Here is a 26,023-nt window from a genome sequence, read left to right on the forward strand (position 1 = left end):
TCTCTACTTAATTTCCCCCCTACCCCTTCTTAGATCAAAACGAGCTTGTCAGTACGTAAATATTCTGTACTTATCACTCAAAATTTATCTCTCCATTCCTATTCTCTTTTCCCTGTGGCGTTTGTGCATTTGCTATATACTAGTTTTCCCCATGTACCGTCTCGTGGAGGATGAATAGGCTGGCATCTGCTTACCACCTTTGACTTCCTTTCTCTACCATTTAGTATAGATGTGGCAGGATTGATGGATTATAACAACGGAAAGTATACTCATTCCCTAGCATTGTTTTGTCCCACGTTAACTGGACTTAACATGAATACGCTATGAGGTTCAAGGAGTTGTATACCTCCATTCAAATGGGGTTTACAATTGTTAAGGTAAAGTTCAAGGTAAGATCTCAGATATTTAATAATCAAATTCAGATGATAAAAGGGGAAAAATCTTGAGAATACTGGAATATGTTGAATATGTGTAAGTGATTGCCAATAACATGGCATAGCAAGGGAGGCCCTTACAAGCCAAACAAGCAGCAACATTCGAAACAGTGCTCAAGACGTTTGCTTAACTCAGCAAAAAGATAAGAAGAAAGAGAAAAAAGCAATAGCGTAGTTGATAGGCCGTCATAGCTAACATAGGAAATGGGTCGACTTGGTAAGATAACAATCATCTCATTCTTTCTTCTCCAATGTGTCTTCTCGGGAAGTGATGACACTGTCAGTTAGAAGGCTATCCGACAAAAACAGACCAGCTCTCATCTCCGCATCTTTCATAGTAATTGATGACGCAGCAGCGCTTCCAATCTTCAAGGCTCGCTTAACTGCCTTCCAGCTTTCAATTAATGCGATATAAATGAACACACAGCCGGTGACAATTCCCCATTCCCACGAGATGGCAATGTGCTTGAACACGAGTTTGTTCACGATGGGTATGTAGATAACAGGGAAGGAAGTTATAAACCCAGCTGCAACGGCCCAGAAAAGAAATTTGTTTCGCCAGAGTGTTGGGAAGATAGAGAATGTCCCTGGATATCGGGCCGGATCGAGATTGAAGAGGGAGCGTGAGAAGTGTTTGACCTCCCATGCAGTAACGAGAAGAAGGAAAGACAATGTTGCAAAGGTGGTGGCACGGGCTCGGAAGACAGTATCACAAGTTGAGTTCCAGTCTTCGTTACAGTCTTGGCCCAGGGAGCCACCTCCTACACCGTAGACGACTGAGACGAAGGAAACAAGACATAGACTTCCCATAAAGGTGCCATATATCATTTTGTCGACAATGAGTTCCTTCGTGAAGACTCCAACGCGCAAATTATGTGGTGGGCGATACATGATGTCTGCTTGGCCCTCTTCTAGGCCGAGACCAAGGGCTAGAAAAGAAGATGTGACTAGGTTTGCCCATAGAATTTCCAGGGGTGAGAGTGGAAAGACAGAGCTTCCTTCATTATCCTTGAAGGCTAAGGCAATCAATAGAAGAATGACCTGGGCAATGTTGGATATCAACAAGTGCATTAAGAACTATGACGTATATATTAGTAACGCTCTATTTATAATAGTTAAAAGAGAGGGTAAACGAATGCTTCATACCTTTTGAATATTATCAAATAGACGTCGCCCTTCCTCTACCGCCTTAACAACGGATGCGAAATCGTCGTCAGTTAGAACCATGTCTGCAGCAGCTTTGGCTACATCACTTCCATTCTTGCCCATAGCGATTCCAACATCAGCATGCTTCAAAGCAGGAGAGTCGTTCACTCCGTCACCGGTCATAACACAATAAGCGCCGCGTCGATGCATAGCTTCTACCATACGGACCTTTGTTGACGGGCTACACCTAGCAATAACAAGGGGGAGAGCTTCGATGGCATCGATTTCGTCATTTGTCATCTTATCGAACTCATCCGCTGCCATAACGACCTTGCATGCTTGCACATTTGGGGTTAAATTCCCAAGAATTCCAATCTCATAGGCAATGGCTGTTGCGGTTTTGATGTGATCTCCTGTCAGCATGTGGACGGTGATGCCTGCCATATGACATTTACGGACAGCTCCAGCAGTTTCCATGCGAGGCGGGTCATATAGGCCAACAAGACCCAAAAAATTGAGGCCCGTTTCCAGTTCTTTCCGTTCTGGAAGGTTGTCCAAAAGTTCAGGAGAGAGAGACTTGTGTGCAATGCATAGGACGCGAAGACCTTCACCTGCCATTCTGTCCACTTTCGCCCGAATTTCTCGCTTCATATCATCGTCAATTGCCAGAAGCGGGAGCATAGACTCTGTAGCACCTTTGGAGTAGGCCTCCGCGTGTTTAGAGCCAGCCTTTTTGTAAACCACGGTCATTCGCTTAATAGCAGAGTCGAACGGGAATTCGGAAACGAATTCTAATCCATTATTTTCGAGTACAGCCCGTTTTGCAGAATTAAATCTGATGGCGAGGACATGGAGAGCAATTTCGGTAGGTTCTCCGACCGCAACCCAGTCTCCGTCCTTTGAGCCAGGAGTAGAACCTTCACTGGATAGCTTGTGATCGGGGTTATATACTGACGACAGGTTGCAGAGAGCGATAGTGTGAAGGAATTTTGACATTGCTGGTGTTTGCTCAAAGGAGGTCGGCTGTATTTCGTTTCCGCTGACCTGAACAAGACCACTGTTGGGGTCAAACGGACTGTTGGTGTCATGAATGGTGATAGTTCCAGTTCCTGGTATCCATGCCTTCCGGGCAATCATCTTGCCCTGGGTGAGAGTGCCAGTTTTATCAGAGCAGATATTGGTCACACCTCCCACGGCTTCAAGAGCCTGTAACTTTCGAACAATCACATTACCTTTTGCCATGGATTTGGTGCCAACGGCGACAGTGATGGTCAGTACCGCAATTAGGGATTCGGGGATAACAGCAACGGCAACACATATGCCGTAAATAAGAACCTCTCCTTGAACGTGCCACCTATTTGCTGAGAAAACTATGATAGCAAGCATTATAGCAAGAGCAAAAAGTAGAAGGGCAAATTTACTGAGCTTCACCTGTAGAGGCGTGCCAACCAGGCCTAGGATCTGATCAAAGCTCTTATTAAACCGTTTCCACATTCGGGTATAGATCGAAGCGTTTTCCGCCTGAAGAGTATTATCACGGAGCAGTTGGGCGATCTTTCCGACTTCCGTGTCCATGCCAGTAGAAATGACAATTCCAGTTGCTCGGCCCCTTGTCATAATACTGCCGGAGTAAGCTATGTTTGTCCGATCTCCAACAGCCATATCTTTAACGGTAAATAGGGCATCGGGGTGTTTAGATATAGGCATCGATTCTCCAGTTAGGAGTGCCTCGTCAGTGGAAGCATTGACACCATCAAACAGTCTTAGATCTGCAGGGACCATGTCTCCCACAGTTAGTTGTACAATATCACCTATCACCAGGGTTTCTGCTTTGATAGAGTCGATTCTCCCATCGCGGATAGTCTTGCAAGTCGGGGCAGACAAGGCCTGAAGAGATAAAATTGTCTTTTCTGCACGATAGTCTTGAACGAAACTAGAATGGAAGTGTTAGGAATCTTTCGCCTGGCTATAATGGTGAGGATTACCTACCCAACGACAATGTTGAGGAGAATCACGGCCGTAATTACGCCACCCTCGATATAATCGTTGATTCCAAAGGACAAGGCCATCGTTATCAAAAGTACCTAGGCCCGCGTATCAGCTACGATGACCGCATAATAGATGGAGGAGGCAAACATACTAGAGTCAAACTGTTTGACACTTGTCTTAGCAAGATTTTCCACATGGATACCCCCTCCGCACTCTTAATCTTGTTAGGCCCATCCCGCTCAAGGCGAGATGACGCTTCGGTACTACTAAGCCCATGTCTGGCCGGGGGGGGAAATGTTAGCCAGTTGAAAGTGGTCCAGAGAAGGGGGAGATTCAAAAGTGATCAAGTCAATTTAACACAAGGCATGAGTCCGTACTGTAGATCAACTCGTAAAATCCGGGTAGTATCTGCAATGGAGATAGTATGGGCATGCTGATAGTAGGCGTGCCAGTCCTGGTAATTTGTAGGATTATGCTCTACCCTGGCCTGGGGGTCTATGGTAGAGCTGGATTGGTGGTTATTGGATTCTTCATGGATAGAAGAACATATAGGAGGTTCCGTCGGTTCCTCGACATCCGGCTGAGAAATCTCTGTGCCCATTCAATAGAGAGAGGGGGGTCTACAAGGACAGATACTGGTGTTCTGTCCTCTCGAGCGGTTGCCTGGACAGCAATGAAAGCGATTGTGGCTGTCGGGTAGACGTCAAAGGGAGAGACCCTTATCCGGCGTTCGTCAAGTACTGCTTCGTATCGTCGTCGTGATGCTATTATATAGTTGTGTGAATGTGTGAGAGAGTGTGGTTGTAGTTATGAGGTAACTAGATAAGCAGGAGAGAGAAGCAAGAAAGGGTGGAAGAAAGCCAAGCGGGCGGAGGGCGGGAAGGGCATCTTTATATCGACGTCAAGTCAAGGAATACAGCAGATTCACCACCTATTACTTCATATCTCACACGTCTCCGCCTCCTCCCCCATGCATGCCATCATTCCGTTTTTAGTTTTACGTTGAAAAGGAAAAGAAAAAAGACAAATTATATGACAGCTTACCCAGGCGCTAGGCCCTAATCTCCCTGTTTGCTTGGTGGCTCTGCTAGCTTACGATTCGCCAACGGTGCTCAGGCTATCGACAGATGCGGAATGGAGACATGGTGGACAGCTGAGGATGATGCGAGATTGGACAGAGAACCTGGTACGGTGGAGAGGAAAAGGCGATCAAGAAGCCAGAATTCTTTCTCCCAAAAAACGAACCATCCTGGCGAATTCCCTGCCCGTATCCCCAGACCCCTACAGGCTCAAAGTCCACAGACCCGCTGCTGGATCCGCAATCTCATCCCACCGAGAAGAACGTGTTCTAGGACATCGTCATGCCTCGTTCTGGCGATGGACGGAAGTGGAGGCCAGCGAGGCCGCTAACCACTTGGCGAAATACAGTTGTCCGTTACCAATATTTGAAAGCACGAGAACAGAAAATAATACATACATAGCTATTACGGAGTACTATGTACGTTCAGCCAAGTTCACCCCCTCAGCTGGAGGAATCTTCGGGCCCTTGGCTCGGAATTCCATGGCCGTGGAGGGGGGGATAAGGGTTGGGAATACTCCGGAGCCAAGTTCCAACTCAAAGAGTGTTTATGTATTACCAGAGCACATCAGGAGGACAGTTGTACGGCTTACAGAGGTAGGGCTGGATCCGCATATCTTTGCCTTGTTTTGAGCGGAGAACCCTGAGTTTTGGGTCAAACCATGGAGGGCCCATTTGACATCTTTCCCTCTTGGGATATGGAGACATGCATCGGCCGCACTGAAACCGGCAGGAGGCTGGAGGTGCAATATGCCGATATCTGGGGAATATTGGCATATGCACAGTTCTCACGTGTAAGTGGGAGATTGGTTACGATGCCTTTTTTATGCTTCCGCAACTGCCAGTCACTTAATATCTCAGTCACCAAGGTGAAATTGACATTCCGGGCCTTGGCATAGAGTCCATGCGAACAGGCTGCATGAGAAAGCCAACCAGAGATTGGCATCATCCGGCAGAGATCCTGAAGATGCCGGTCCTCTAACGCTCCAAACGCGATAAAGCCACTGGGTATCACAATGTTCCACACGGATGCATAGATACTTGCCGATTGGCTTCACTGAGCGGGTCCGATGCGACGATGTTTGTTCAAGATCCCCTTGTCCTGGTCTACATACTATGTACTCAGCGTACTCTTTATCACTTTTCGTCATTCACTATGCGGGATCCAAGTTAGGGAGGATACGTAAGCGATATTCTACCATGGAGGATGATCTGCAAATCTTCCGCCTTAGAATGTTCGCCATGTCCTACATCGACTAACTATGCCGCAGCTTCACTTTGTGGCAGAAGAAATGGACCAACCCATACCTAGACTCTCCTTGAAAATTACGGCAGAGGGGAAGGAAGATCAGCAAGTTAACGTACACTATTTACCAAAATTCTAGCATAAATCGCCTTACCCCATATAGAATACTCTATTTGATAGAAAAGAAGAGAAGAGAAGCTGATATGAAGCCAAAAAGAATCCGTTTCTTCGGGGCGGAATTACGTAATCTTCCACCTAATTAGAAAAAAACCTTCTAATATCAAAAAAATGAAATTCACTACGAAAACAAACGAAGGTCAACCCGCAGAATTCGAGTCTCCTGACTAACAGTTAGATAGAACCCGTTCCGTGCCCCTCTTGAAACCACATCTAGGTCGATGGCAATCCCGATGGTATCACTTACACCGCTCCGGTTCTCCAATGGATCAGCATCATACACTTCTCCCACCGGCGAAAAGATTCTAGCCTCTGTCAACGGGCCTGGGGAAGTGAGCCGACGTGATGTGCAGAACCCAGAAGAAGCAACCTTGGAGGTGCTAGTCAAACCTGGTGTAGGCATCAGCGGACCAGGAGAGCGGTATGTCGAGGGTATCCTGCGTGGGCTGCTGGGCAGGGTTATCCTTATGAGAGATAAGAATATGGCGCGCAAAGGCGTGGTTGTCACTCTCGTCGTGGTCGAAAATTGCATAGTGGATGGTAAAGTGGATGTGCGAGGCGGAAGCGTAAGTATTCTTTTTCCAACCGGTTATCCATGTCCTAAATGCTTGTTTCTGGTCCTCGATTAGTGCCCTTATAGCTAATTATCTTCTCTTTATAGTATCTCTCAATATTACCCGCTTTGTTGCAAGCTGCGCTTCTCGGATTGTTATCAGCTGGGATACCGATGGCGATGATCTTCACGTCATGTCTAATCGCCATATCAGCTTCAGATGACTTAGTCGCTAACCCATCGACGGAGCAAATAAAATCCAGCAAGTCTCTACATGTTTTGGCATTTTCTTCAAAGGGAAACCTACTCTTAAACGAAAGTCAAGGTTCATTTAATCTACAGCAGTGGGAAGATATTTATCATCTCGCAGAAAGAATATGTCGTGGCAATGGCACAGGCCATGGAGATAGAGATATTACAATAGATGGAGAAGCCGGCAATACGCTCGAGAAATCTATCCGAGAGACTGTTGAAGATAAGGTTAGAGAAGAATTCTCTTGGAAGCTTGCAGCTGCTTGATATGTCCGGTAGGAGGGCAATATATCAAGATAAGCAACATCCACACACAGCTGCCTTGGCGGTGTTTTGGTAACTGTTACTCTGCTATGCGACTGGCTTGGGGATATGGTCAAACCAATACCTCAGAATCTGATCGATAGAGCTAAATATTGCTATAAGGCAAATAATAGCTTCAAAGACCATATGCTCTGTCGAACAAGCCGCTTCATGCTTATACGGGGTTTTCTGTGCCTAAGTGGCGCGGTATCATGGCAACTCACACCTTCTCGCAGTGGAATACGCTTGTCTCAGGAATGAATCGAAGATTCAAGCATTCCCTAAATGACACCTGTTGACTGGTATGATAGGCAATAGCAATACAAATATACTCAGAGAATTCATACAATTTGACGGAGAATCCTTGCTGCATTACTATTGAATGAAGAGTGTGTGGCTGGAAAGACAGATAAACCATTGGTTGTTCGTCTTCATTCGAAAGTACTGCATTGACTGTGCCTCGGGGGAAGAATTAAAAGCACTCTTCTGGAGATAGGGCTTCTGCTGGAAAGACACAAGACTCGCCATTCCCTCTTCCCACTCATTTACAAATCGACCCATGTTCCACTACATACTGAACCATCCATCTGGCCTTGAATAGTCGACATTCCCGGTTTTACTCTTGCCTGCGTCTGCAAAGTGTCTCTATCATGCCGAATCCAACTCCAGTAAAAGTAAGCATTCGTTCTTCCTCATGCTCAGTAAATAACCTTTCGGAGGACCAGTCTATGTCCCGCATTCCATCTCGGCCATTTACTCCAGGCTAAACAAACTAGGAAGCACAGAATAAATCGTCCTTTCGGATTCAGGCTTATTTGAAGGCCATGGCTGGTTCCTCTAAACCAAAAGCTTTATCACAGACAATTCGGTTCTCTGAGAGCCATAGACACGCCTGTTGACCATAGCCCAGGTGCGTTTATCATTTGCTGGAAATTCTACCTGTGCAGGTACTCCCTGAGGCGACAGAGGCTTTGTCTCGATAACCAATAATTAAAGAACTATAGGCAAGACTCTTATCCTGTTTGGGCGTACAAGCCACCAAACGAACATTAATGCAACAAATATTATAGAACTCTAGCTTGTCTCCTTTCACATTCTCCGCAAAAGGAATATAGGGAACGGTTAAGGGCTGACACGCTATGTTCCTGACGCTCTTATATTGATGGTTATGGTATTAAAACACCAACTTCTTGTATAAGGAGACTTAACACCTGCAGATGCTGTATAAAGCTCAAATTAGGAGATATGGTGCCTCGAAAGACAACGTGAATAAATGGCAATTGGGTAGCGGCAAAGATGTGAGTGGCGAGGCGTTGCCAACAGGACATCGCTTTGTTCAGGATGCTTACTCCCGCTGATATTCAGGGGTATTTGACCGTCATAGCCACGCAGATCCTTCGATGGCCGCCGTGGGGTTGCGCATTGCATATTTTTTGTACCAGGCAAATCGGCAAAGACGATTCTCATTATCTTCTTCACCGCAGATGTAACATCCTCAGAACTCTAACTAATTAAAACAGGCCATGGAGGGACAGGATCCTAGCAAGGATCAGTGACAGCACGGAAATACAAGCTTTCCCCCTCATTGCTTGACGGGAAGGCATCCATGTGGAGTGTTTCTTGTGTTTGCGCTATACGACCGAGAAGATGTCCTTTCCTCAGCGATTTAACAGCACGCAGCCTAAAGGTCTGATATTGATCTAATGAAGGGCCCTATCTCAGATATCTCCCAAGCCTCCTTTCCCATACTATTATACTAAGAATGTGTGGTTTGACTGGTTACCTCACCTGTCCTGCGAACCCCTACCTTGCGGGTATTGTTCGGGATATGTACATTCTTGCTGCACTTTCTACAGCCCTTGACTGAATAATAGAGCATGTCCTCGCCGCTTCTATGCGAGTGTACCTGGGGTACCTCATGAATACACCCGTGGGTATACGACAATAATGTGATTATTTTTTGTTTTACCCGTGGAGGTATATATATACCCATATCTCCCTTCGAGAGGACCCTTTGCTCTTCTCTTCTTTTGTTTACTGCAAAGCTATCCATAAATCGCACTACCCGAGCTCAGGGTGTTAGCAGCGATGTTGGTTCTCAAATTTGTGTGTCTGCTAGCCTCTGTCGCCGCTGCAAAGCCAACTTCGTGGTCGTCACACAAGGTCGTCGAACACCTTGAATCTGCCCCAGAAGGATGGCGGATAGTTGGTGCAGCAGATCCAGCTGCTGTCATTGATTTCTGGCTGGCCATCGAACGCGAAAACCCAGAGCAACTCTATGACACCATCTATGACGTTTCCACCCCCGGGCGTGCACGTTATGGCAAGCATTTGAAGCGTGAAGAATTGGATGATTTGCTGCGTCCAAGAGTAGAGACAAGTGAAGGGATTATCAGCTGGCTCACCAACGGCGGAGTCAAGCCCCAGGGTATTCGTGACGAAGGGGATTGGATCAGGTTCTCGACAGACGTTAAGACTGCCGAACAGCTGATGAAGACTCAATTCCATGTTTTCAAGGACGACGTGAGCTCTGTGTCGAGAATCAGAACTTTGGAGTATTCCGTCCCTGCCTCCATTTCTTCTCATGTCCAAATGATCCAGCCGACGACCTTGTTTGGAAGACAAAAGCCTCAGAACAGTTTGATCCTCAGCCCGTTGACGACTGATCTTGAAGCGATGTCAGAGGAAGAATTTTCCGCTTCCAACTGCAGATCTCTAGTAACAACTGCCTGCCTTCGAGAATTATACGGTCTAGGTGACCGTGTTACTCAGGCCAGAGACGACAACCGAATCGGTGTCTCGGGCTTCTTGGAGGAATACGCCCAATACCGTGATCTTGACCTCTTCCTCTCTCGCTTTGAGCCATCCGCCAAAGGTTTCAACTTCAGCGAAGGGTTAATTGCTGGCGGCAAGAACACTCAGGGTGGCCCAGGTAGCTCAACAGAGGCCAACTTGGACATGCAGTATGTGGTTGGTCTTTCTCACAAGGCAAAGGTGACCTATTACTCTACTGCTGGCCGTGGCCCATTGATACCTGACCTATCCCAGCCAGACCAGGCTTCAAACGACAATGAGCCATACCTTGAACAGCTGCGCTACCTTGTGAAGCTCCCCAAGAACCAACTTCCATCCGTGTTGTCAACTTCATACGGAGACACTGAGCAAAGTTTGCCAGCTAGCTACACCAAAGCTACGTGTGACCTTTTCGCACAGCTAGGAACCATGGGTGTTTCCGTTATCTTCAGCAGTGGTGATACTGGCCCCGGCAGCTCTTGCCAGACCAACGACGGCAAGAACTCGACTCGCTTTAACCCCATTTACCCAGCTTCATGCCCCTTTGTGACCTCAATCGGTGGAACAGTTGGCACTGAACCCGAGCGTGCGGTTTCGTTCTCTTCCGGCGGTTTCTCGGACAGATTCCCTCGTCCACAATACCAGGATAACGCCGTCAAGGGCTATCTCAAGATTTTAGGTAACCAATGGAGCGGATTGTTCAACCCCAACGGCCGAGCTTTCCCAGATATTGCTGCTCAGGGTTCAAACTATGCTGTGTATGATAAGGGCCGGATGACCGGAGTTTCGGGTACCAGGTATGGCAAAATTTCATTCAAGTCTAGAATCACTGATCACATAGCGGGTTTCCCCCAGGGCACTAACACGTAATGTTGTAATAGTGCATCTGCTCCCGCAATGGCAGCCATCATCGCCCAGCTAAACGACTTCCGACTGGCAAAGGGCTCTCCTGTGCTCGGGTTCCTGAACCCGTGGATCTACTCTAAGGGTTTCTCTGGCTTTACTGATATTGTTGATGGTGGTTCCAGAGGTTGTACCGGCTACGATATTTACAGCGGCTTGAAAGCAAAGAGAGTGCCATATGCAAGCTGGAATGCAACCAAGGGATGGGATCCAGTGACTGGATTCGGTACCCCCAACTTCCAAGCTCTAACCAAGGTGTTGCCCTGATCACCTTGACTACAGCTCTGGGCTATCTAACCGCCTGAGAGAGATTGGCCCTGATTAGATATACAACGACATGAGTTGTCTAAACATGCTGATGTAGCCGATGCATGCAGCAATATTTTTAGCGCAGCAAATCAAAGTCCTTTCTTTTTCAAGCTCAAACTACCAGGGACGGAATAGTTCTATTTATATAACTACGTCAACCTTGGCGCGGGTGAGACTTGACTTGCTCTGTATAAACTAATCTCACGATGATTGGGCTGCTGCAGCGAGCCGTCGCTGAGATACAAAACGCTGTGCTCTTGCGGAAAGACCTACACATGGCGAGCGGAACACTGCTTTTGCTCCCGTCGCATCGTGACGTACATAAAAGGCGCAGAGTGTATACTGCGTATGCAAATCCCGAGTAATGCTACATAAGAAGTAGATTATGTACGGAGATGCTAGCTTGCTGCATGGCAAGGATTGCTATGTATGTGCTATGTATAGCAGCAAGTCAGTCAGAATCCACCGAGGAGCGAAGGAGCAAGACCAATATTATGTATGAAACCAGCAAAGGGAGACGGATTATTCGGACTGATCCCAGAGCCTGATAGATGCCGGGTAACATATCGATCCATCCCGGCTGAAATGCTCGAGCCCACCAAATGAATAAATATAACGAGAAAATGCAGAGGGCGAACAGGCTAGCGACGCCCGTCACATCGCATCGCTCCACTCCGGCATGCATATTCGGAGTCTTCTTGCTGATGTGGCCGTTGGCTACCTGATTCGATCTTGATACGAGGATGTGAAATGTCTACATGCAGCCAGCCCTTGTCTCTTCTGCTGACCGCATCCTTCCAAGCCCCAAGTTCGACGGAGTTCGGCAGGCAGAGAGTTATATGCGCATATATACTACTACTCCGTACTCGCCCTCCTCTCGGGGACTGGTCCCAACCGCTAAGATTTAGAATGAAGGGCAATCGCCGCATCTCATAGATCCCTTCTGCCCCCATATCCACACCTTCCAGCCTGCTAGTTATGGTAGCGGCGCCCATATAGCGGTCTCCGAACGTCCCGAAAGAAACGGAATACATTATGACCACTTCGCTGGGAGGAGCCGGCGATGCTCGAGATAAAAGCAATCGTGGGAGCAACAAGGCAGACCTTCTATTAGATCCATCGGACGCTCACCCAAATTCACCCCAGCTCAAGTCGGCCTCACTGTCTGCCGAGACCTACAATGTCAAGGCCACCGGTTTAGCCATACATCCTCCGACCGTACCCCAGAATATCCTTGACGCTGCTCCAAAAACCGGCGGCTTGCTGGCTGCTGCTTTGGCTGAGGTCCTGAGCCCATCAGCTCCGAGCACCACCGATACTTCAATGAATAGGGTAGCCGAAGCGCCCCATTCTGATATGAGTGCAAAGGACAGCAGTGACTCTCTCGCTCGGAGGCTCGCTGCGCTCTCCAACTCACAGCAAAGCGCAGCAGGAAGAGAGGAATCGACCCTTCGCCCACCTACAAAGTCACCATGTTACTTTCACCAGCGGTTCGACGATGCAGTTAATATTGAACGAGTGCTTGATGAAGTGGTTAGCGACGAATGGATGTCACACTCCCGGTTGATGCAGACCGCCACGGGGGTGCGTGAAGTGTCAAGACACTTACAAAGGCGGTCCATGAAACTAGCCGTCCGGAATGTCATGATTGTTACAAAGGCACGGGATAATAGCCTTGTATACCTCACCCGCGAATTGGCTGAATGGCTGCTCAGTACGCCGAGATATGGTAGTGACCTAGGCGTCAATGTCTATGTAGATGCAAAACTGCGTCTGTCGAAGCGTTTTGACGCCCATGGTTTACTGGGCGGTGATCCACGGTTCGAGCATATGCTCAAATACTGGACTCCAGATCTCTGCTGGTCACACCCCGAGAAATTTGACCTGGTAATCACTCTAGGTGGCGATGGAACGGTCTTGTTTACCTCCTGGCTATTCCAGCGGGTTGTGCCTCCAATACTGTCCTTTTCTCTGGGAAGTCTAGGCTTCTTGACAAACTTTGAATTCTCCAAATATAAAGAGCATCTGAACCAGATAATGGGAGATGTAGGAATGCGCGTTAATCTCCGCATGAGATTTACATGTACGGTGTACAGAGCCAATACAATGAATGGAAACAAGGATGCTCCAGCAGAGGAGATCGGACGGTTCGAGGTTGTTAACGAACTTGTCATTGACCGCGGACCGTCTCCTTACGTCTCTAATCTAGAGGTTTACGGAGATGATGAGCTTCTCACAGTCGTCCAGGCAGATGGCTGCATCTTCTCGACACCAACGGGTATGAATTCATCCACCCATGACGGACACATACGTACCAAGACACTAATTCATCATTCTCCAGGTTCAACCGCCTATTCCCTTTCAGCAGGCGGATCTCTAATTCATCCCTCCATCCCAGCCATTCTTCTAACACCCATCTGCCCACATACTCTCTCCTTCCGCCCTATGGTTCTCTCTGACACCCTTCTGCTCCGCGTTGCCGTTCCCCGTCACTCACGCTCCTCAGCCTACTGCTCCTTTGACGGCAAGGGCCGCATAGAGCTACGACGCGGTGACTATGTAACTGTAGAAGCAAGTCAATACCCATTCCCAACCGTCGTCTCACAGAAAGGAGAATGGTTCCAGAGTGTCCGCCGTTCCTTACGTTGGAACGTAAGGGGAGCAGTTCAAAAGGGCTGGAACGGCAGAGAAGACTGCCCGGACAGCGAGGTTAATGATCTCCATTCTGCGGCTGACATAGCTGCTGACTTTGGGGATGGCTATGAGAATGAACAAGATGCAGATTGGGACATCGATACTGATACCAATACTGATATTGGCCAAGGAGCCGACAGTGGCCTTGGACAGAGTGAATGCGGCGACTCTCCTAACACAGGGAGTAGTAGCCCTATTCACAGAGTGATGAGTCTGCTAAACATCTGATCGTGGTGGTCATGATAATTCCTGTGTCTCTCTATCGATTTTATGTTTCATTTCATTATTTCTACCCTGTTTTCTTAGGGATTTCAGTTACAGGTAGGTTGTTTTTGCTCTTCTGCCCCCTTTTTTTTATGACGGGTCTATCCCCCAAGCTGATACCTAGATATATTTGAGTTCTTATGTTGTTTCCTTACATACCATGACGTTAGTATGCTTTGATGATTTTATGGCTCTAATGATTACGCTCTATCATGCTTGTTATTCTCCTGTTTAGATTCGATACCACACTGAATACGATTTATGGCTGCAGCGTATCGTTATACATTGGTTGTAGCCGATCAACTGTCGTCTTGTAAACGCGAGGCAGCCCAGTGTCCTCGAAAGTAATACTTTCGTCGAGAGCCATATGAGCAATTGCCTTGCCTGCTAAGAAACATACCGGCATTCCATGTCCGTTGAAGCCAGCAATGATCAACTGGCCTTCTTTTGAAGGTACTTTTCCAATATGTGGCAAGGAGTCTGCGGAATAGCCCATTACTATATGATGAGGCACGGTTAGTAACTGCCAATTGTGCGGCATGTCTGCAAGCGGTAAAGAACATACCGCCAGTCCAAACCTCCTTTGAGTACGCACCACTATCCTCCCAGCCGATGAATGTCCGCTGCATATACCCATCAAAATAATGCTTAGCAACGTCAATCAACACACCGTCGTCCGCATTGTTATGCCACTGCTCCAAAAATGGTGTGAATGTATGACTGGCTCCGCAAACAATCATACTCCCGTCGGGGCGTGGAATGACATATCCTCCTGCCCCGAAGCCGTGACGGGTAACATATGTGTTCGTTAAGCATGGCGGCGGCGGTTTCTGGCATCCACCATCCTCGGCTGGCGATGGAACCACAACATGGCAGCATAAACCCTTACAGGGTACAATGGCCTTTTCATATTCGGGAGCCAAAGCGGATGTATACGCATTCGAGGCTAGGATAACCTTCTTGGCATGGATAATCCCTCTATCATTACCGGTCGTGACCTTCCAGTACCCTTCTTCATCGCGATTGGGACTAATTTCTAGCACTGGAGTGTTGGTTTGAAGATTCAACCCTTTGGAAACAGCAATTTCCAGTAGCCCAGATATGAATTTGTATGGCCATATATGGCCTGCAGGGAAAGATACAAACCCTTTCGCTCCCTTGACTTTTGTTTCTTTTACCTCGTCGTCACTTAACGGATGCTCTGGTGTAGGAAATCGAAACTCCGCATCCTTCATAAAGTCGTATTTCCCCTGCTGATAAGAGTTAGATACCAACGGCTCGACTCCACGGCGGACCTTGTCCATCACTTCTTGATCAAAGTAGACGTCGAACGATCTGGTCAACACAAGATCACAATCTATCTTCTCGCGTTCGATCACATCTGCGAGAACTCGAAGGTGGGATATTTCGTATTTGACTATTTCCGCTGCTGCTTCGACCCCATGGCGTGAAATAAATTTAGAGGCATGGGCATACATTTCAGGTCGAAGATGGCCAGCTTTAATATTGTTGTTGGTGTTAGCATATAAAGCACCAGTTACCAATCTACACCTTCATCACATACCATTTCTCCCAGTAGCTCCAGAACATAGCTGTCGAGCTTCTAGTAAGACAGTGCTTGGTGGTGTCTCGTTCCCTTGAAATATATGATATGCAACGGATGCACCAGAGTAACCGCTTCCAACGATCAAGATGTCGCATGTTGGTGGTAAATCTGGCGTAGATCTATGGGCATCTAGTTTATGTGGCTCTGTCCGCCAAAACGGAGTATTACCCTCGAAGCTGGAGGCTGGTTGAGGGTACGACTTCGACTCCATCATTTGATATGTTCTGCGTTTCTAAACATCAGATATGTGTCGTCGCATTAAGGTAGGAATGAGGGGTGTCTATGCATGGCTCGTATATCAAATACTCGGTCTTGTAACTGGTCGTGCTATTAATCCCAGGTGATATGAGCAGGGCGTATGTATGATAGCCCCTTGATAAATACGCCCTATGTCTCTTAAGAGTGCAGGGGGAACATTGAATACATACCATTATTCGATAACCTGAGATTACTATTTTAGTAGTAACTATTAAAGAGTTACTACAAGTGCTTCTATCCATAAGCCATAACAAGGCCTCCTAGGCCGCTCTATCACTTTTTCCACATGATCAGAATATAGACAAGCTCTTTCAGATAGTTCCCGTTTTCAACTCCATACCACCGCTTCTATCTTCATTTTATCTATACGAGGCCCCCGAAAAGCAACGATGTATCTCTCACCAGTCGCAGCTCTCTGCCAATACTGCCGCAAGCACCTCCAAGCCATTTTTATCAACCTCATCGAACCCAGAAGGCTCAGCACAGTCTATATCGATGATTGCAACGGTCTAATAGGCGATACGTGAGTGTTCAAGATATTGAAAGCTAGCGCAGCATGAGAAAAAGGACGACTCATTTACTTACCTCTCCATTCACCAAAATGGGAACGACAATCTCGCTCCTACTATCCGCATCACAAGCAATATGCCCCTCCCAATTCAGCACGTCAGGCACGATCACCGTTTCCCTTCTTTCAGCCGCAGTGCCACAGACGCCTTTTCCAAAATTAATCCATTGGCACGCAGGTTTCCCTTGAAACGGGCCTAAGAGAAGCTTGTTCTTCGTGCGAGAGGCCTCCGGCATGGAAGAGGGAAACTTGTCTTCTCGGATGTAGAAGCCTGCCCAGTTTACGGAGGATGAAGGAGCGGGGAGACTAGCGTATGCATGCCATAGCAGTGAGGCTACATTTGCAGAGTTGCTAAGTAGGAAGAAGAGATCAGTAAGTGTCTATTGGTGAGGCAATGGTTCCATCGACAGTACCTTATCTGTTACGAGCAATTGTTTAATTCTCGATTAGCTTTGACAGCATTGTATACTGGCATAGAGTGCAGTGTTAGTCGGGGCGCATACCCAATGCCGTTGTCCGTCTATCAACCCCTTTGTCTGCTCTATAACTTGTTTATATATCTCCTCCTTTGAGGCCCCCGCGGGGAAATAGGAAGAGTCTGCGTGGGGCTATTCAAGAGCTTTAGTACTGGTAGTTGATTAAGATAAAGTCATATTGAAGAAGTACTAGCCATTGTGACAGGGAAAGGGTATGCTATGTATCCTATACGATACAATGACCACAACCAAGAAGGATGATATTTTATTGCTCTTCAGTTGCTCGTGTTGATTTTCATCCTTTTTAATTTATTCTACAGGAAGATCGTTATCGGGATTAGTAAGAGGAGATAAAGCTCGGAGTTAAGTAACATCAGAGTCTCTACACGTGACTTTTTGGCTTAAATAAGCCGATCTTCTGCTGGTCATAGAAAGTCTAAAAGCTATCATTATATAGTACTTATGAGACCACCCAAGGCCTGCAAAGTGCTATGATGTTGCGTGTTTCTCTCTTTACTATTTATTTTATTCCCCTAGGCGCAAGTATCGTCACCCCCAGTGCAAAAAGACGCGATAAAGAAGATCCACCCCCGTTCCGATTTGGTCCAATTCGGTTTATTCCATTTGAATCCTTTCATCCGGCCCTCTAGATCGGAGGCTGTCATGTTAAATGCAATGCAAGGAAAGAAAAAAGGCAACCAGCCTGCATTCATGCATTCATTTCCTCGAGTTTCATATTATGTTTTTTTTCTGTCCGTAGAAAGCGCAGCGCTTTATTTGGCTGACGGCTTGATGACTTTCTTGACGACGTCTTCGACTTCATCCCAATCTCTGCTGTCTACTCTCATAATATCGGTTCCGAAGTACTTCTGGATATCCATAAGCATCGTCCATTCCTCCTTATTTGAAACAAAGGACACAGCAACACCGACACGGCCGAATCGTCCGGTACGACCGATACGGTGAAGGTAGGTCTGCGGATCTGCGACACGTTCTCCCGCATCAGGAGCATGGAGTTCCGGTATATCCTAGGAATAATGGTTAGCTCAAGATAGGTTTATGAAGGTATTTCAAAATAGAACTTACGTAGTTGATAACCATGGACACGGTCTGTACATCTATTCCTCGTGCAAGGACGTTAGTGGTTATGAGTACTTTAGCCGTACCCTTGCGGAAACTGTCGATGACCTCGTCACGCTTTTGTCCGTCGACACCACCGGTAAGAGACACCACTGTGTGGCCTTCATCGATCATGCGGCGCTCAATTTCAGCTGCAGAGGCACGTGTCTAGAGCATAGCTTGTTAGAAGTCTGTTTCAATTGGCAACGACTGGATAGAAGAGGTATCCGTACTTTTACAAAGATGATGGAGGATCCAATCGTGAGGAGGCCATAGAACTTTACGAGAATTTCATATTTATGCTCTGTCGAGTCGCAGTCCAGGTACAGCTGTTTGATTCCCTCGACGGTGAGTTCTTCGTGCTTGAGAGTAAGCTGGTTGGCATTGGGTGCAAACTTGTGGGCATATCGGACGACAGAGTCTGGGAAAGTGGCAGAGAACAAAACTATCTGGGTAGTTTTTGGTAGTGACCTTACGTATAACCGCGGGTTAGCAATTAACTTTACCACAAAGCAAGGGGGATGGATGGTGGATTTGCTCACGATTTCATGCGAATGCACTGGTCACCGAGACCTTGCTGATCCAACATGTTATCTGCTTCGTCTAGAACCAAGACCTTGACATGCTGTGTATTGAACAGCCTTTTTCGAATAAAGTCCTGGACAGTTCCAGGCGTGCCCACTACCAAAGACGCTTCCACGGGCTGATTTCTGTTCGACTCCATAGGTACGAGGGTGGCAATCTTCAATCCTTCGATGAACGAACCCATGACCTGGATGACACCCACGATCTGGCGGGCAAGTTCACGACTAGGGGCGAGGATCAGGGCCTGTGGGACATTGATCATTCCTGGAGAAACATCCAGACGGCTGAGCACATTGAGGACGAAAGCTGCGGTCTTTCCAGTACCAGACTGTGACTGTCCGATCATGTTCTGTGGCGGGTTCGCCATGAGAAGTGGGAGGGCGCGTTCCTGGATCTTTGATGGCCGGCTGAAGCGCATTTCACGCAGGCCTCTGAGGACAGCCTCATCACTAGAGAGTACAGTCGAATATGTATAAGTATTTGAAACCGTACTCATACGTAATAAAAAATAAGCAAGGCGGAAAGGAGGTAGAATTGGCGACTCACAGGCCAAGCTCTTCGAAGCTCTTGATGGAGTATAGGGGGTTGTTCGGATCCGCCTGGAGGTCACTCAGCTGGACGTTGACAGTATATTCGGAGTCACGAAGCATGGAGGCTCCAGTCCGGTAAGCGGCTCCATCAGTTTGAGCATCTTCAACACCACCAGAGGTTTGATCTTCTGACATATCAACGCCTTTGCCCTTCGAATCTGCAAACGATGCCCGCTCTGCTAGTGGGGTACCAGCTGGGGGGTTTTCGGAGGCCATGGCCGTGGGAGTAGACGCGGTTTCGAGGAAGACTGGATGTCTCGACGGTCAAGGAGGGCAAATGATACCAGAGATGCGTAGGTAGAGGTGTTGTCTGTTGTTTGAGTGAGCTGTTTCGATAGCAGCCAGCCAGCACAAATATGTACAGAGGGGTGCCGCTGGGGGGAGAGGGCGTGCGATACCAGCTGGGTATAGAGGGAGGGACACGGCCGTGAACAGAGCCGCCTAATTGTAGACAGACAGCAGAAAGACGTGGGTATCTAAATATCCACTGCTTCTGTCAAATTGATGACTTTGACGGTGTTTTTTTTTTTTGGTCTCTTTTTTCTTGTTGAAATCTCGAAAAACATCATACCTGGCTTAGTCATCATTTGGATGAAGATGAGATGAAGATGAAGATGATGGATGAAGATGATAGATGAAAATAACTAGATGGCGGTTGAAGCATGGATGATGGTATATCCAGGCCTCTACTAAGCTATTTACACCGTCTTCTGTCAACTTATATCACGACGACTCCGCCATCTCTATGACTGCTCTGTAGCCAGTATAGATCTAGATATGCTGTAGTTAATACATGAAGCAAGGAGAAAGAAACAAAGATAAAACAATATTACTAGGGTATCCCAGCTAAGCTGTCATGTATCTCAATGCCTCAACGTGACATCTCATCGTTTACATATACATATTAATGTCATTCAATTCTTGTTCATGTCTTGAAGACGAAGGACTTGCTTACGTAGTTACCAGTGGCTTATAAGCAGTCAAGAGTGGCTGGGCTTCTTTGCATGGTAGAAGAACCACCACCAGACGGCCGCAGGAGAAGAAACGACAAGGCAAGAAGAGACAGAAGAAAAGAGAGAAGACGAGGACAACTACTCTGGCAGATGCTAGCTATGCTTGTTCACTTCTGCAGCTTTGGTGCTCTTCTGGCTGGCTTTCCACGACGCTCGCTGGGCTTGTTGGCCTGTGAATATCCACCAAGTCGAACACCGCGCGGGTCCTCGAGATAGATAAATAAACAGACCATTAAAACAAAACTACATGAGCGATGGCGGACACGGTCAACCCGCAGTTCGGTGCAGAGCTAAAGGTAAGCCGCTTCGAATGGCCCCAGCTAGGAGGTCGAGTTGGTACTAAACACTTACGGATAGGACGCTTTCAAGCCCGTCAACGCCTGGGTATGGATGCATATGCCCCCCCCGCCCCCTCCGCAACAGTTTATTGACAGCAACTAGGTCTCAGTCGGCATAAACTGGCTGGACGAGATACAGCAGTTCTACCGTGACCGCAGCGTCATCGAGAAAGAATATGCCGCCAAAATAACCGCTCTCTGTCGCAAATACCATGACCGCAAGTCGAAAAAGTCAAGCACGCTCAGCGTCGGAGACACGCCCGTCATGACTCCCGGATCGCTAGAATCAGCTTCTCTGACTACCTGGTCTACGCAACTGTGTGCTCTGGAGGCAGAGGCCGCGGCACGAGATAAGTTCGGGGCAGATCTAGTCTTTCGGGTAGCAGAGCCGTTGAAGCAGACGGCTGCCAAGCTGGAGGAGCTGCGCAAGAACCACGCCGAGTATGCGAGCAGGCTGGAGAAGGAGAGGGACTCGTCGTATGCCGACCTGAAGAAGAGCAAGGGCAAATACGACGGGGTCTGCCAGGAGGTAGAGAATAAGCGGAAGAAGATAGAGAGCTCATTTGATCATGGGAAGCAAAAGGCACAGCTCGCCTACCAGAATCAGATTGTGGAGATGAACAATGTCAAGGTACGTTTTATATATATTCACAGGGTTATAAATGCTAACTGTGGTAGAACACATATCTAATTGCTATAAATGTCACGAATAAACTAAAAGAGAAATATTACCACGAATATGTACCAGAAGTACTGAATGTACGTGCTTCCCTTTTGATCCGAACTATCCTTCCACTGCTAATGCCGAACGAATACAGGGACTACAAGATCTGAACGAGACTCGAGTGAGCAAGCTGAATGCCATCTGGACTCTAGCTGCAGATCTAGAAAAGGCCACACTGGCCAGGGGCGAAGAACAGGTCTTGCACGTCCTCGCCGAGATACCACGCAACGAACCCCGACTGGACTCGATGATGTTCATGCGCCATAACACCGCGCACTGGCAGGAGCCACTGGACATGCAGTTCGAGCCCAGTCCCGTCTGGCACGACGAGCCAACTATAGTCATCGACGAGCCGGCCAAGGTGTTTCTGCGAAACCTGCAGAGCAAGAGCAAGAGCCAGATGAAGGAGCTAAAGGCCGAAGCCGACAAGAAGAGACGGGAAGTCGAGAACGCAAAGAAGGCCCGGCAGAGCATTATCGATGGCACCGACAAGCGTGACGAGGTCGAGGTGGTGCGAGCGATATTTGCCCTGCAGGAAGATTTGCATCTGCTAGACCGGAAGAGGCTGACGGGCGAGATCGAGGTATCGACCGTCTCGTCCGTGGTGGGAGACCTCTCGCTTGGAGCGAAGAACCACAACTTCCGGGCCCAGACGTTCAAGATCCCCACCAACTGCGATCTCTGCGGAGAGAGGATATGGGGTCTCTCGGCCAAGGGGTTCGACTGTCGTGACTGTGGCTATACGTGCCATAATAAATGCGAGATGAAGGTTCCAGCCGAGTGTCCGGGCGAGCAGACGAAGGAAGAGAAGAAGAAGCTGAAGCTCGAGAGGCAGGAGAAGGCCAATGCGGCTCCGGCGCTGCCGGCCCAGGATATCACTCCTCGAGTGTCGAGCCCCAGCGCGGCAGAGCTCCCGGCGCTGACGAGAAAGGATACGATGAACTCGCTGAGTTCGGGATACTCGTACAACGCGCTTAACAAGTCTACGTCGGCACTGTCTGTCAGCCAGCCTGCCAACGGAGGCTCAGCGTCAACGTCGACATCACCGGCTATTGCTGAGCTGCCGGACTCTGGGAGCGTTGTGAAGAAACCGGCCGTGGCTCCTCGGAAGAACCGAATACTGGCACCTCCTCCGGCGCAGTACGTGAGCGCCCCGCCACCACCGGCAGCTTCCAGCGACAGCAAGGAGAACGCCAGCGGTCCCGGCAAGTCTTCCGAGCCAAGCGGGAAGATGATGTATGCCTACCAGGCCAACGGGGAGGACGAGGTGACCGTAGACGAAGGACAGGACGTCACCGTCGTCGAACCAGATGGTATGCTTGCATCTTTTCCCCGTCTCCTTCTTGCATGTACCTCTTTTTTTTTTCCCCCTTTGGACTCTGTTCTAACGTGTGGTAGATGGCTCCGGCTGGATGCGAGTTCGATCCAACGGCCAAACGGGGCTGGTACCAGCCTCCTACGTCGAGGTCTCGTCCACCCCGTCGCCGTCACCAGCGGCATCTCCCAACCCCAACGGGCGACCAGAGTCAACGTACTCTACCTCCAGCGCCTCTCTCGCCAGCAGCGCGGCAGGCAAACGACGGGGCCCCGCCGTCGCACCCAAACGGGGAGCAAAGAAACTTCAGTACGTCGTGGCGATGTACGACTACGAGGCACGAACGGACGCAGAATGGAGCATGGCGGAAGGCGACCGGTTCGTCCTGGTGAATCGAGACAGCGGGAACGGATGGGCAGACGTCGAGAAGGGAGGCCAGACCAAGTGTGTTCCCGCAAACTACATTGAAGACGCATGATCCTTCCTGCACTACGTCTGCTATTCTCCCATGTTATGTTGGTAGATAGACATGTTATGCTCTTGGGTTGAACCTCCGCCTTGACCTATTTTTATCCTAACGTGGTATCAAGCATATCCGGGGTCATACACACATAGTTCGATCAGTTGCTGATGCATGCGGGGGGGGGCTATACCATGTATAATATATGTGTACGATGATATCTAAGCCTGCATCTAAGCCTGCATGGTCATCTACTTACTACGAACACTGCATCACGACTGTCTCTGCGATGTAAGAGCCCAGAGCCATGAGTAACTGCATAACACCACCATGTACCTGTGTATCTGTGTATCCCCTGAGCATCGTCAGCATCATCACAGGCCATGACACCGGCCAAGCGCCGTCCAAGAGATGTGCAGCTTCATTGCAGTGTGAAACAAGTGGGTAACTCGACGGGAAGAAGGGAGAGCAGCATGACAGACAATGATTTGAGATCATCAGGGGGGGGAACGCGAGATGAGATGAGCGCTTCGCTTTTTCTTATTTTCTTCTTCTTCATCGTCTCCTGTCATCGATGCCACCGCCACTCATGGACAAGGGGGTTTCTTCGACGCCGTCCTTGGTTGGCGCTTTGTTGGCCCAGGGGATCGAAAAGATGGGCTTCCGTCGGCGATCAGGTAGAAGTGACCTGCTGTCTGTCGCAGCCAGTAGCATCTCAGTAGTATCTGCGAGTACCTGCGAGTATCTGGTACTTCGCCCCTGACCCGCCCTTCCTTAGTTACGCGGCTTGGGCTCTTTTTCCCTTTTTTGGTGGATCCAGAAGAAAAAAAAAGTAAAACACCAGCAAGAAGTTGGATCTTTTTTGATACAAGAAGATCAACTTCCACTCTTTTCACTTCTTCATCTTCTTCTTCTTCTTCTCTTCCTCGTCTATCACATTCGCTACAAGGGAAAGGAAGGGATAACGCTCGTTTTGGCGTCTTCTTCCCATCACTCTTTGAACAGCCCGTCTTCGTCCTGCTTATCGTCCATCGCTTCGTCTTTTATCGTTCCACCATGAAGGCTGCTATTGCTACTCTGGCCGTTGCCCTCGGGGCCTCCTCTGCCCTGGCAGGATCCGTCACCCCCGTCACCGTGAAGGGAAACGGTAGGCCGCAGAAACAACAGTGAATAATATGGGGGAAAAGAGGCTAACAAGGGGGACAGCTTTCTTCAAGGGAGACGAGCGTTTCTACATTCGTGGCCTGTAAGTGTCTTGTCTGCTCGTCGTTGCTGGTCGTTGCTGGTCGTTTGCTAACAATGTCTGTAGTGACTACCAGCCAGTACGTCCCTAGACACACGCTTGAAAGTAACATGCTAAGAGTCGACAGGGTGGCTCCTCCAAAGTTGTTGATCCCATCGCCGAAATCGATCTCTGCAAGCGAGATCTCGAGAACTTCAAGGATCTCGGCGTGAACACTATCCGCGTCTACCACGTCGACAACACCAAGAACCATGACGAGTGCATGAAGCTGCTGGCCGACGCTGGCATCTACCTCGTCCTCGACGTCAACACCCCCAAGTACTCCATCAACCGAGAGGGTATGCCTTTTTTCTCGCCCGATTTCTGCCCATTTGATCTCCTCTGATGCCTGACTTAGATCCTGCCATCTCTTACAATGCCGTCTACCTCCAGAGCGTCTTCGCCACGGTTCAGATGTTCGCCAAGTACGACAACACCCTGGCCTTCTTCTCCGGAAACGAGGTCATCAATGACGACAAAACCTCCGAGGTTGCCCCCTGGGTCAAGGCTACCACCCGTGATATCCGCAACTTCCTCAAGACGCGCAAATTGAGACAGGTTCCAGTCGGTTACTCTGCTGTAAGACATGTCTTGACCGTGTGCTACTCCAAAGTCGACAGATTACTAACCGCTGCAAGGCTGATATCGATACCAACCGTATGGAGGCTGCCCAATACATGAACTGCGGTTCCGACGAGGAGCGAAGTGACTTCTTCGCCTTCAACGATTACTCCTGGTGCTCCCCCTCTTCCTTTGAGATCTCTGGCTGGGACCAAAAGGTCAAGAACTTCACCGACTACGGCATTCCCATCTTCCTTTCCGAGTACGGCTGCAACTTGAAAAAGCGTGACTTCAGCGAGGTCAAGTCCCTCTACTCCACCGAGATGACCGGCGTCTACTCCGGTGGTCTCGTCTACGAATACTCCCAGGAACCCAGCAACTACGGATTGGTCGAGATCAAGGACGGAAGCAACTCTAAGCCAACCAAGCTTCCCGACTACAACGCTCTCAAGACCGCTTTCTCCAACGTCAAGAACCCATCCGGTGACGGCGGCTACAACAAGAATAGCGCTGCCAGCAAGTGTCCTGCCAAGAATGCCCCTAGCTGGAACGTCGACGGCGAGGCTAAGCTCCCAACCTTCCCAGCCGATGCTCAGAAGTACATGGACAAAGGTGCCGGCGATGGCCCCGGTCTCGACGGCCCTGGCAGCCAGTCCTCCGGCTCCAAGGCTTCCGGCCCTGACACCAGCGGTAACGGCAAGGGCGGCTCCCCAACCAGCACCCACTCTGCCGCCGCTCCTGGTTTCCGTGCCCCTGAATTCGCCGTTGCCCCATTGATTGCCCTTGTCACTGTTGGCCTGTCCGCCCTCTTCGGAGCATCCATGATCATGATCTAGAGCCCTTTTTTTTTTTTTTGTTTTTCTGGGCATCGCCGGGTTAATGTCCGCGGATTGGTAATGGATAGCTGGAGAGCCCTGTTAAATTACTTACAGCGGGCCTTGTTTGTTAATAGGCATTCGGTAGTCGTATATTGCAGTCCCCCCCCCC

General features: G+C 48.8%; 10 protein-coding genes across 10 annotated transcripts; 6 read left to right on the plus strand and 4 right to left on the minus strand.

The window, feature by feature from the left end:
- Positions 1-668: 668 nt before the first annotated feature.
- Positions 669-4,170, minus strand: MCYG_00181 (calcium-transporting ATPase 3; the record flags this gene model as incomplete). Its single annotated transcript, XM_002850031.1, has 5 exons — positions 669-1,511; positions 1,581-3,513; positions 3,570-3,664; positions 3,721-3,847; positions 3,947-4,170. 5 exons carry the CDS (start codon positions 4,168-4,170, stop codon positions 669-671), a joined length of 3,222 nt encoding a protein of 1,073 aa, XP_002850077.1.
- A 558-nt stretch (positions 4,171-4,728) lies between these two features.
- Positions 4,729-5,280, plus strand: MCYG_00182 (uncharacterized protein; the record flags this gene model as incomplete). Its single annotated transcript, XM_002850032.1, has 1 exon — positions 4,729-5,280. The coding sequence occupies one exon, from the start codon at positions 4,729-4,731 to the stop codon at positions 5,278-5,280; it is 552 nt and encodes a 183-aa protein (XP_002850078.1).
- Positions 5,281-6,291: 1,011 nt separating this feature from the next.
- MCYG_00183 (conserved hypothetical protein) lies at positions 6,292-7,142 on the plus strand (the record flags this gene model as incomplete). Its single annotated transcript, XM_002850033.1, has 2 exons — positions 6,292-6,636; positions 6,732-7,142. 2 exons carry the CDS (start codon positions 6,292-6,294, stop codon positions 7,140-7,142), a joined length of 756 nt encoding a protein of 251 aa, XP_002850079.1.
- A 2,124-nt stretch (positions 7,143-9,266) lies between these two features.
- On the plus strand, positions 9,267-11,141 carry MCYG_00184 (tripeptidyl-peptidase 1; the record flags this gene model as incomplete). The annotated part of the gene is made up of 2 exons (XM_002850034.1): positions 9,267-10,768; positions 10,853-11,141. The coding sequence occupies 2 exons, from the start codon at positions 9,267-9,269 to the stop codon at positions 11,139-11,141; spliced, it is 1,791 nt and encodes a 596-aa protein (XP_002850080.1).
- A 1,077-nt stretch (positions 11,142-12,218) lies between these two features.
- On the plus strand, positions 12,219-14,105 carry MCYG_00185 (ferric reductase; the record flags this gene model as incomplete). Its single annotated transcript, XM_002850035.1, has 1 exon — positions 12,219-14,105. One exon carries the CDS (start codon positions 12,219-12,221, stop codon positions 14,103-14,105), a length of 1,887 nt encoding a protein of 628 aa, XP_002850081.1.
- Positions 14,106-14,400: 295 nt separating this feature from the next.
- On the minus strand, positions 14,401-15,958 carry MCYG_00186 (FAD dependent oxidoreductase; the record flags this gene model as incomplete). Its single annotated transcript, XM_002850036.1, has 4 exons — positions 14,401-14,520; positions 14,542-14,639; positions 14,707-15,639; positions 15,706-15,958. The coding sequence occupies 4 exons, from the start codon at positions 15,956-15,958 to the stop codon at positions 14,401-14,403; spliced, it is 1,404 nt and encodes a 467-aa protein (XP_002850082.1).
- Positions 15,959-16,403: 445 nt separating this feature from the next.
- Positions 16,404-16,809, minus strand: MCYG_00187 (GAF domain nucleotide-binding protein; the record flags this gene model as incomplete). Its single annotated transcript, XM_002850037.1, has 2 exons — positions 16,404-16,514; positions 16,591-16,809. The coding sequence occupies 2 exons, from the start codon at positions 16,807-16,809 to the stop codon at positions 16,404-16,406; spliced, it is 330 nt and encodes a 109-aa protein (XP_002850083.1).
- A 1,013-nt stretch (positions 16,810-17,822) lies between these two features.
- Positions 17,823-19,559, minus strand: MCYG_00188 (ATP-dependent RNA helicase DBP5; the record flags this gene model as incomplete). Its single annotated transcript, XM_002850038.1, has 5 exons — positions 17,823-18,077; positions 18,136-18,336; positions 18,402-18,639; positions 18,711-19,202; positions 19,300-19,559. 5 exons carry the CDS (start codon positions 19,557-19,559, stop codon positions 17,823-17,825), a joined length of 1,446 nt encoding a protein of 481 aa, XP_002850084.1.
- Positions 19,560-20,610: 1,051 nt separating this feature from the next.
- Positions 20,611-23,211, plus strand: MCYG_00189 (conserved hypothetical protein; the record flags this gene model as incomplete). Its single annotated transcript, XM_002850039.1, has 5 exons — positions 20,611-20,652; positions 20,834-21,325; positions 21,373-21,453; positions 21,513-22,731; positions 22,817-23,211. 5 exons carry the CDS (start codon positions 20,611-20,613, stop codon positions 23,209-23,211), a joined length of 2,229 nt encoding a protein of 742 aa, XP_002850085.1.
- A 1,038-nt stretch (positions 23,212-24,249) lies between these two features.
- MCYG_00190 (GEL1 protein) lies at positions 24,250-25,872 on the plus strand (the record flags this gene model as incomplete). Its single annotated transcript, XM_002850040.1, has 6 exons — positions 24,250-24,340; positions 24,400-24,439; positions 24,503-24,515; positions 24,564-24,774; positions 24,834-25,054; positions 25,096-25,872. 6 exons carry the CDS (start codon positions 24,250-24,252, stop codon positions 25,870-25,872), a joined length of 1,353 nt encoding a protein of 450 aa, XP_002850086.1.
- Between the last annotated feature and the right edge of the window lie 151 nt (positions 25,873-26,023).

The sequence above is a fragment of the Microsporum canis genome, genomic scaffold, assembly GCF_000151145.1.
Source record: "Microsporum canis CBS 113480 supercont1.1 genomic scaffold, whole genome shotgun sequence".
Lineage (NCBI taxonomy): Eukaryota > Fungi > Ascomycota > Eurotiomycetes > Onygenales > Arthrodermataceae > Microsporum > Microsporum canis.